Here is an 11,353-nt window from a genome sequence, read left to right on the forward strand (position 1 = left end):
GCGTAGGACAAAACCAAATACGGAGAACCAAATCAAGTACATCTAACAATAAACCAAATACATAGAAACAACCCAGATGCACGAAACAAAACCAATTACGTTTAACCAACCCAATTACATGGAACCAAACCTAATACTCAGACCCAACCCATAAACGTAGAACCAACCATAATATACATAGCCCAACCAACTAAGCAAAACCATTCCAGATACATGCCGAACCAAACCAAATACACAGAACCAAACCAAGTACACAGAACCAAACCAAATACACAGAACCAAACCAAAAACACAGAACCAAACCAAATACACAGAACCAAACTAAATAAATAGAACCAAAAAAATTACACAGAACCAAGCAAAAAATACATACGCTGGTAAGTATGTAGCACCAACAGTTTTAAAGAAGATTAATGGAAAAGGAAAATTCTAAGCTACAAAATTAGGATTAATGATGAAGAATAGATTTTGAAAGAAGAATAAAACATTCAGGAAGAGGATATAAATAGGATATATATTAAAGAAGGAGGATACAAAATTAAGAAAGAAAGAAGCAAGAAATTTAGGAAGAAGGGTATAGTATTAAGGCAGAAGGATACAGAATTAAGAAGAAGATTACAGAATTAAAAAAGAAGAATACAGAATCAAATAAGAATGATACAGAATTAAGGAAGATTGATATAAAATTTAAAAAAAAAAGATACAAAATTCAGGAAGAAAATTACATAATTAAAGAAGAATGATACAGAATTAAGGAAGAAGGATAAAGAATTAAGATGAATGATGCAAAATTAAGGAAGAATGATAGAGAATTAAAGAAGGAGATTACAAAATTAAGAAAGAAAAATAAGAAGAATACAGACTTTAGGAAGATTATAGAATTAAAGAAGAATAATACAGAATTTAAGAAAGAATTAAGCGGAATTAAAGAAAATTGTTTAAATTAAGGAAGGAAGATTTAAGATTAAGAAAGAAGGATACAAGATTAAAAAAGAAGGATACAAAATGAAGGAAGAAAGGAAGAAGGATACAGGATTAAGGAAGAAGGATACAGGATTAAGAAAGAAGGATACATGATTAAAAAAAAGGATACAGAATCTAAAAAGAATGGTACAAAATTTAGAAAGAATGATTCGAAATGAACTAAGTAGGGTTGAAAACAAAGGAAGAACGAAGGAGAAAGGATGAAGAATGAAGGAGAAAGGATGAAGAATGTAGGAGAAAGGATGAAGAATGAAGGAGAAAAGACGGAGAAGAAATCGCCAAGAATGAAGAATGAAACTTTGAAGAATTAAATATGAATGTTTATATTACGAAGAATAAAGGAAACGTGTTCTAATTCTTCAAATAATTTGGCAAGGAAGGAAGAGAAGAATAAATCAGACCTTTTTGTAGAGTAAAGTTTCAAATCTTTCTTCATCATTTAGCATTCAAGCATCAGAATCAGAAGATGAAATATTTAATTCATATTTCCCGCCAACACTCATTCATTGTCATAATCCATGCCAACAGATAGATACAGGGTGTCCCAAAAAACATGGGAATTCAGTGACGAATTCGATATCGTCTTTGTTATGAATTAGCATTGTAATACCTAATTTCAAAAGCCATAATATTATTATGTCTGCTAGAGTTTATTTAATGAAAAGGGTAAAAGACTGTAAAGATGTGTCTATAATACCTCCGCAAGATGAACAGTGAATACGGACAAGTTTACTCTGTTTGTATACTGTAATTTTCTTGTTTTACTAAGTACAACCGTATGCAGTCAAAACATAAACAAACAAAATGTAAACATAGCAGACGAAACTCTTACAGATTACAGCTTTCTCAGTAGGTATCACTATACTAAATCAAAGAATTTGAAAAGACGATATCGAATTCGTCACTGAATTCCCATGTTTTTTGGGACACCCTGTAGATGAATAACAAGGTATTGAAAAATAGAAAAAATGTGACGGTCAAAATGAACAATTAAAAAAATTCAAATTAAGCTACTTTTTATGGGACTACATTAAACTTCGTCTTCCTATTCCACAGTTTTATGGGGCTCACTGTAGATAGATTGCTAGACACGGAGAAGATAAATATTTTGATATATAAATGAAGAAAATAAGTAAAATAGATGAAAGTTTAGGGATATGGGACGTGATCTAGATGATTATTCTCCCCCCCCCACAACGTTAATTAATATATGCTATCAACTAGCATTTAACATAAGCAACTTCTGCTGATAAATCGATATCTGAATGATTTTATGGGTTTACAAATAAACCCATGTTATTAAACCCTAATAGGTAATACGAATAAAACCTTTTCATTGCTGGTATTAGAAGGTTAAATAAAGAGAGAGAGAGAGAGAGAGAGAGAGAGAATAAGGTGGAAGGAAGAAGAGAGGAGAGAAAAAAGGTTTAAGGAAGAGGAGAAGAGAGAAAACAAGGTTTAATGAAGAGAAGAAGAGAGAGAACAAGATTAAAGGAAGAGGAGAAGAGAGAAAACAAGGTTTAATGAAGAAAAGAAGAGAGAGAACAAGGTTTAAGGAAGAAGAGAAGAGAGAGAACAAGGTTTAATGAAGAAAAGAAGAGAGAGAACAAGGTTTATTGAAGAAAAGAAGAGAGAGAACAAGGTTTAAGGAAGAAGAGAAGAGAGAGAACAAGGATAAAGGAAAAAGAGAAAGAGAGAACAAGATTAAAGGAAGAGGAGAAGAGAGAGAACAAGATTAAAGGAAGAAGAGAAGAGAGAGAACAAGATTAAAGGAACAGGAGAAGAGAGAGAACAAGATTAAAGGAAGAGGAAAAGAGAGAACGCTACAAGGTTGAAGTAAATTGCTGGGTTTTCATATTAAAGATTATCCGGGTATTCATGCTGAGTAAGAAACTAGAAGTATGAAGGGGGGGGGGTAGAGAGCTGAGGACAGGTCAGAGGGGATAGTGGAGGATTGTGGGGTAGGATGATGGTGGGGGGGGGGGGCTAAGAGAAAGATTGTTGAGAAGTAGGATGAGCAAAAAAAATATTGGTGAGATTTGTTTTGGAGTGTTAAACTAGAGAGCGAGGAACGAAATAATAATAAAATATTAGAGAATTAAACTAGAGAGTGGGGACAGAAATAATATTAAAATATTAGAGAGTTAAAGAAAAATAAAGAAAAGGAATTCTAAACAGTAGCGGAAGGCATTTGAAGGAAGGAAAGGGAACGAAAGTAGGTGGAAGGTTTTGGAAGGAAATCGAAGGGAATGGAAGGAAATTGAAGGAAATGGAAATGTAAAAAAATGGAAGGAAATGGAAGGAAATGAAAGTAAATTGAAGGGAATGCAAGGGAATGCAAGTGAATGAATGGGAATACAGGGAAGTTTTGAGAATGCAATAGAATGGAAGCGAATGGAAGGGAATGGAAGGGAATGGAAGGAAATGGAAGGGAATGGAAGCGAATTGAAGCGAATAGAATGAAATGGAAGGGAATGGAAGGGAATGGAAGCGAATGGAAGTGAATGGAAGAGAATGGAAGCGAATGGAAGCGAATGGAAGCGAATGGAAGCGAATGGAAGCGAATGGAAGCGAATGGAAGCGAATGGAAGGGACTGGAAGCGAATGGTAGGGAATGGAAAGAAATGGAATGAAATGGAAGAGAATGGAAGGGAATGGAGGGAAACGGAAGGATATGAATGGAATGACAGGAAATGGAAGACTAAAAACTAGAAAACTCTAGTAGGAGGGGTTTTAATTAAGCAAAAGGTCGATGAGTAAAGAGGGAGAAGATCAAAATTTTTTTATTAATCTCTCCAAGCTTAAAGGGATAGTTCACCCAAACTTACAGAATCCGTCAATTAAAGTTTATTATAAGCAATTTACACAATCTATGTTTTCCATATTAGTTATTTTAAATCTGCTGTAGAAATTCATTAATAGTTTTGTAGAAAAAACTATGGCTGGTGAAGGGCCTGATTTTTTTTCAGATAAATAGACGAATATCTTTGCTTTAAAAGGGTCACTTACTTTTTTTTAACAGTCCCATTAAAGGCCTGGCAAGCGCCCCCTTGCATTCAGTGTAAACTGTAAACTCTAGGGCGTTTATCACGCCTACACCCTCGTATATAATAGAACAGGATATGCATCCTAACACACAAACTCACACAAACACACACACAATTCATCACTCATTCACACAACCAGCTCATCACACAACCAACTCATCATACATTCACACAACCAGCTCATCACACAACCAACTCATCATACATTCACACAACCAGCTCATCACACATTCACACAACCAACTCATCACACATTCACACAACCAACTCATCATACATTCACACAACCAACTCATCATACATACACACAACCAGCTCATCACACATTCACATAACCAGCTCATCACACATTAACACAACCAACTCATCATACATTCACACAACCAACTCATCACACATTCACACAACCAGCTCACCATACATTCACACAACCAACTCATCACACATTCACACAACCAACTCATCACACATTCACACAACCAACTCATCATACATACGCACAACCAGCTCATCACACATTCACACAACCAATTCATCACACATTTACACATCCAGCTCATCATACATTCACACAACCAGCTCATCACACATTCACACAACCAGCTCATCACACATTCACACAACCAGCTCATCACACATTAATATTTTTTTTATTTAAATAAGAAACAAAATCAGTTTATCTGGAGAAAAAAAAAATTCTAAATCTAGAAGAAGTGGTTTTTAACGAATGGAAAAAAATGATTCTGAAAATACGGAAAATATACAGAAATGTGACGAAAAAAAGTGAAAATGAAACCCAAAATCACAACAAAATTAAGCCTTTGCCACTTATTTTGAGTTTGTCGTGGACTTTTGATATTTCAAATAACAAATTATGTTATATCAAATAATCTAAGTTTGAAATGTTTGAAAGGTTGCAAAGATATAGACATTCAAATATTTGATTTGGTGGCAAAGACTCAGTTCCCCTGAATGATAGGAATGAAACCAAAGCAAACAATGGAGTAGAGAAGAGACAAATAAAAATGAAAAAAAATACTGGAAAAGAGAAAAACTAAAAAATGTTTAAAGTATTCTAACAGAAAAAAGAAGAAGAAAAATGGATGAAATATTGGATTAGAGAAAAAATAATAAAAAAAATTAAATCTATTAATCTCAGAAATGTGTCCTTGTAAAATAGAAGAAAAGATTAAAAAAATGTAAAAATAAATACAAAAATACAAAAATAAATCACAAATTTTATTGAGTATAGGTTCGATTGAAACGGATTGAAGAGCAGAACCACCCAGGCTCAGTAAGGTTGAGGTTAAGGATGGATATCCTGATAAACTGATGAACTCGGATATGCCTGAACCTATCCTGCTTGTCTGAGATGACCCAAGACATTTCCCTGCATGAATCCGTCCGATTGACAAATTATAAAAAGGCAAACAGTCACCTGTTGGAAAATGAAATTTTTGGTCCGAAATATCCGAGAGTCAGGACAGTACACAGAGGCCCCACCCTGAGTGGATTCCTATTGGTTTAAACCTGCTCTCTCCCGGTAACGTCAATCAATGTTGGTGCCGGGATGAAAGTGGTGCGGAGCCGCGGAGCTCGAACCGTCTTGTCCCGTCCTTTGTCTTCAGTCGAGTTGAATACATCCTTCAATTGAGTTAATTCCAGTGAATCGGTTCACAATAGATATATTCAACTAAACATTACACTTTTTAAAGGGAAGTCTCATCTTCAAAACTGTTTTCAAACAACAAACACAAACTTTTGCAGAACATATTTCCGATATCGGATTGAGATTTCCGAACCTTGCTCCGGGTGTTGCTGATCGTACCAGTGATATTAAAGCGTGTATCCTAGTACTTTAGTATGGCTGAGGGCGGGAGCTAAGTCTGCTCCAGGTTGGTGTTCAACCACGGTATCCTGTTCACCATTGAGTTCAACAGTTCCAAGATTCCCGTGTGTGGTGTTCAGGAGGGGGGCCCCGGCCCAGACCTCCAGTATTATTCTCATCCGGCAGAACGAGATGATTCTAGAAAACTTGCCAGTATCCGGGATCAGTATGATTACCCGGATTACTCAGGGTATGGACACCCTATGCTCTCTATGGAGCCGGATATTAAGAGCAAGGATCCGTATGATAGGTACACAATGCCCCACTCCATGGGTGGAGCACTTTCTTCCCTTGGTTCTCTAGCAGGACATACTCCTTCATCCCTCTACTCTTCTCCTTATAGTCCTTACTCTCATCATCCTTCACATTCTCCACCAGATCCTTATAAATCCCACACACAACTCCCTAAATCTTCTCCAACCCTATCCAATGACTCCGATGATGGCGAGTGTCCCACCCCTCCTCATAATAATAATATCAAGGGTATGGGATCCAAAGGTATGGATGATAGCAAGGACCCTAACCGCGTAAAACGACCCATGAACGCTTTTATGGTTTGGTCGAGGGGCCAGCGGAGAAAAATGGCACAAGAGAACCCAAAAATGCACAATTCTGAGATTTCCAAGAGATTAGGAGCGGAGTGGAAGCTGCTGACGGAGACGGAGAAGAGACCCTTCATTGACGAGGCCAAGAGATTGCGCGCCCTGCACATGAAGGAGCATCCTGACTACAAGTACCGGTAGTGTATCTTATAAAACCACTTTTCAAATTTGAATTTACCCAAACACACCCTGTTCTAGCATTTCATTACTTTGTTCCCTTATTTCCTTATATTCGTGTAAAATGGCGCGAAAAGAAACCAAAGTGTTTTGGATTAATGGTTTGTTTGTTTTGACAAGGTTTAAAGATATTAGGTTTATAATCATGAGTTCTGTGTTAATTAAACCTCATTATTCTCCGGTAATAGCCTTCATTTATATTTTAGTTAAACTCGACATAGAGTAAACATATTATCAATGTTTACCCTCCTCCCCCCTGGACATCAAGTAGGTTCAAAAAGAGCTCATGGTTACACCAAAAATCTTTGTTTTTCAAGAATTATTTTAACAAATTATATTTTTTTTTTTTCATTTTTCCGTCAGGGTTTATTTTTCAATTATTTCCGTGATGTTGAAAAGTGGTTCAATCGTGCCTCAGTCGTGCTTTATAGAAACTAATATGGTTTGGCTTGACATTTAAATTATCTTAAAAAAACGAGACAAAAAATTCAAAATTTATTTCTGATCAACATTTTATTTCAATTGGATGAGTTTAAAACTAAACTGCGCGACAGAGGTTGATAAATGTTGTAAAAATGTTGCATGTTTGTGGCGAAAATCCGCAAAATATTTTCTATACATCGGGGGGGATTAAATCTACCCGATTTATTTCAGTTTTCAATTTAGGATTAAATAGATAACTTTGAGGATTAAAATATGTTGACACAAATTAAGAAATAAAATCAGGGTAATTTATATTACTAGTAAAAGGACTTACTCTGTTAACCTTCTGACTATTCTACATCGTCTTCAATGCTTAATCTCACTGCTACAATTCTTCATTTTTTCTACAAATCAACTTTTGTTTTTCTTTTTTACTTCACTTCTATTTCTGCTATTTCTTTGTTACATTTAATGTTACGGATTTTTGTCTACTACTTCTATTTTGTATAACTGTTTTCTACTATTTTCTGCTAAAATTACTACTTTTTGTGTTACTACTTTTATCTTCTGTTACCTCCTCTCAATAATCTGTTACTCCTGATATTTTTAGTCACTGCTACTAATTTCTCTTACTTCTCCTATTTCCTTTTCTACCAAGTTTTTCTATTCCTGCTACTTTTTTCTGTTCCTGCTACTTTTTTCTCTTACTGCTACTTTTTTCTGTTACTGCTACTTTTTTCGATTACTGCTACTTTTTTCGATTACTACTTCTAATTTCAATTACGGATAATTTTTCAATCACTGCTTTTTCCATTACTGCTACTTTTCCCTTTTTCTCCTACTTTTTTTTCATTACTGCTACTTTTCCCTATTTCTCCTACTTTTTTTTCATTATTGCTACTTTTTCCTATTTCTCCTACTTTTTTTCATTACTGCTACTTTTTTCTTATTTCTCCTACTTTTTTTCCATTACTGCTACTTTTCCCTATTTCTCCTACATTTTTTCCATTACTGAGAATCTGGGTTTCTGACTGTCCCTTTAGGGTCGGAGATGGGTTTCATAAACGTTTTTTATAACATTTATTTTTGGATGCTTGTCAATTGCAACTTCTTACGCAATTGATATTTTTCCCGGAATCTAAATGTGTTTATCGAATGTGCAGTCACCCTGAAAAAAGAAGTATTTATATTTGAAAAAAAAACTTAATTAAATTCTAATATGTAATTTTCATGTTTAATAACAGATTATTATTCCCTGCAAAGATGAAACATATTCTGATATTTTCAATGAAAAATTATCCTCTTTATTGGACACCCAAGGAATTTATTTAGATGGGTCGTCAATAAATATTGTTTTCATCAAAGAAAATATACCAAATTGCAGAGCTAACGATTTTTTTCATTATTTTGGTAAATGTATCATACATTAATAACAAATATAAATTTATTATAACCCCCCAATACAAATAGCTCAAAAACGGTATCTAGTCCTGTAGCTATTTAACCAGTTAGTTTGGTTTTATATACAAGGCTTGACTAAAGCCGTAAAAACCTGGGTTGGGCTTTGGACAGGGCGAGGGAGTGAGGGAGGGAGGGAAAGGTTTTTTACCACTTTTTAGAATTTAAGAATTCAAAAAAGATACAATCTTTAGAATACTTGTTGCAGAATTTAGCCTTGAATTGAACAAGTTTGACAGGGTTCTTGAATTATAAGAATATAATCAGATTATATAATTAAACAAAAATTAATGTTTTAACACTTTATTTTACCACAGCACGGAAATAATAGATAAAAAACTTCCTGGCTTCGCAAATTTTATTTGATTTATTAGTATTTGCACTATCTTTACAAATATTGATTTTTCCGTCCTATAGATTTGGGTTTTTACACCATAAAATACTAATAGCATAAGGTTGGGGTTAATTCAATATTGGAAAGACAGTGCAAGGGACAGTTCACAAAAATTAACAATTCTTTTCTCACCACACAAGTATTTTACTTGAAACACACACTAAAAACTGGGAGCTGTCCCTTTATTATAAATAAACTGTACACTCTTTTGAACACACAGATCTGAGATCAATTTTCTATTTCTGTTCCAGACCCCGGCGGAAGACGAAGACTTTGATGAAGAAGGATAAATATCCTCTCGGCGGAGGTTTGATGCCCTCCGATCCTACCCGCCCCGGCTCCGCCTCCCTAGGAAGAGATATGTACGGATCAATGAACGGGTACATGCCCAACGGGTACCACGGATACGACAGCAGTATGTACAGCCAGTCCCCGTACACTGGATCCCATATGTCGTCGTCACCTAGTTCTATCTATTCAAGATACGATATGAGCGGTATGTACAGTCCTTCCTCCACAACAGCCTCAGCTATGTCCTCGTACATGAATGGATCGTACATGTCTATGTACGGGGCTGGAGGGTCCCCCTATGGTATGCAAGGGGGTCCTATGTCCCCCGGCGGAAGCCAGGGTGGAGATGGAGGTGTGGCTCATCCTTCACACTCCCCAGGGAGTGTTAAATCCGAGACAGGAGGCAGTGCTCCGCCCACTTCTATATCAATGGGCTCCGGGTCCCCAGGCAGTATATCCCATGTTGTCCCGCCTCCGGCAGGTTCAGGAGGTCCGCCTCTATCAGTAAAGAGAGAACCTAGCCTACCATCACCTCTGGGCGGAGCCGGAGGAGGACCTCAACAGCCGAATTTGAACCAGATGATCTCTATGTATCTGCCGGGAGACGCCGCGGCAGCCGCCGCTGGTGACCCCAACGCCCAGTCTAGGATTAATTCTTTGTCTCAGCAAATGTATGCTAGTGGGCACTACGGGGCTCTAATGTCTCATGGTGCAGATATGGGGCTATCTTCTTCTGCATACCCTACAGGTTAAACTTGGTCCCTTGGCCCATCCTTCCCTTGGTCCAGCTCAGGGTTCACGGTAAACCCCTGTCCCATGGTCCCTGGAAATCTGGTGGAGTATACGGGGGGACGAGGCCGCAGAATTGCCTGAGTTGCCGCCAGCATTGCTGCTTGGCGGCAGGTTGGCGCTGTGGCGGTCTGTCTACTTGCTTTGCTCTACCTAGTATGAAGAAGGGAGGAGAAGGGGGGGAGGTTCTGCTCTATGGGATACCTACAAATATCCTGCTCCTGAATTCTAATGAGGCAGTACCGTGGCAGGAGGTTGGATACAGGGGGTCCTACTGGGGGGTTCAGGGGGTACAGGGGTTCTGGAGGTAGCTACAGTACAGTACATGATACTTCTCTGAGAGTTCCAAACCTTCTCAAAAGAACCCCTAATCATCCTAAATCCAAACCTGAAACAACCCCCTCCTCTGTACACCCTTGAAGATTCCAAAGATGAGTCCCTACCCCTGGGACAAATATAAAAACCGAGAAAAAAGGGCTAAAAACTGTCGCAGAAAATTCATCCAGAAAAATTTAGAAAAATAGTGAATTCCCTACCCCAGCCTGCACCAGTGAGGAATCTGAGAATAAAGACAAAAAACATAAATTTGAAATAGTTTGAATTTTTACCGCTTATCATTGTTTTCCCAACACTGTTTCTCGGAGATTTCATCGTGATTCAAGATTTGTCAAAAAACCGCGGGAATCTTAGTGTTGGACGTATACACTGCAGCAGACAGCTGAGACAGCTGCCAACTGCAAACTGTTCCTGTGCATACATCTGTGATTGTTAAACCTTTAGACAGCAGCAGTAACAGCCGTATGTGCTCCATCTATTAAATGTATTATATAAAAACCATTTTATAAACTATCCAGTTAAACTAACCCCCCCCCTTTCACACTTAACGCCTCACATTCCAAATTATTTAAGAATTTATTTAAATTTGTTGAATTCGTATTTTATGTATAAGAATCCAAGGTTATGTAATCCTAGAATCAAAAAAGATGTTGTGTTATAAAATGCCCCNTTAGAGATTCCCTTCACTTATTCATCCTATGTGCTGTATGAAGGTTTATTTAGAGCACATGTCCTTCACCGTGTTAAACCATGTTTTATTCAAATAAATCAAATTTTTACCTTAATTTTCGTTATTTTCTCATTTTTTACTGGTTGTTGGTTTTTGCTTTATTTTAATGTACAATTGAATAGTAGAAATGTAAGAGATATAAAAGATATAAGAGTGAGATAAAGAAAAGAAAGATAGATAGATAATAGATAGATGTGTGAAAGATAAATAGATAGATATATAGATGATAACAGG

General features: G+C 36.7%; 1 protein-coding gene across 2 annotated transcripts; it reads left to right on the forward strand.

The window, feature by feature from the left end:
- The first annotated feature begins 5,615 nt into the window (after positions 1-5,615).
- On the forward strand, positions 5,616-11,052 carry LOC111704401 (transcription factor Sox-2). Of its 2 annotated transcripts, none has more exons than XM_023476628.1 (2): positions 5,616-6,658; positions 9,219-11,052. In XM_023476628.1, the coding sequence occupies exons 1-2, from the start codon at positions 6,123-6,125 to the stop codon at positions 10,015-10,017; spliced, it is 1,335 nt and encodes a 444-aa protein (XP_023332396.1). In that variant the 5' UTR covers positions 5,616-6,122; the 3' UTR covers positions 10,018-11,052. The 2 variants fall into 2 exon arrangements, with proteins under 2 accessions (XP_023332396.1, XP_023332405.1); XM_023476637.1 differs by having other exon boundaries at positions 5,620-6,658; positions 9,225-11,052.
- The last annotated feature ends 301 nt before the right edge of the window (positions 11,053-11,353 follow it).

Source organism: Eurytemora carolleeae, unplaced genomic scaffold (genome assembly GCF_000591075.1).
Source record: "Eurytemora carolleeae unplaced genomic scaffold, Eaff_2.0 scaffold127, whole genome shotgun sequence".
NCBI classification, from domain to species: Eukaryota; Metazoa; Arthropoda; class Copepoda; order Calanoida; family Temoridae; genus Eurytemora; species Eurytemora carolleeae.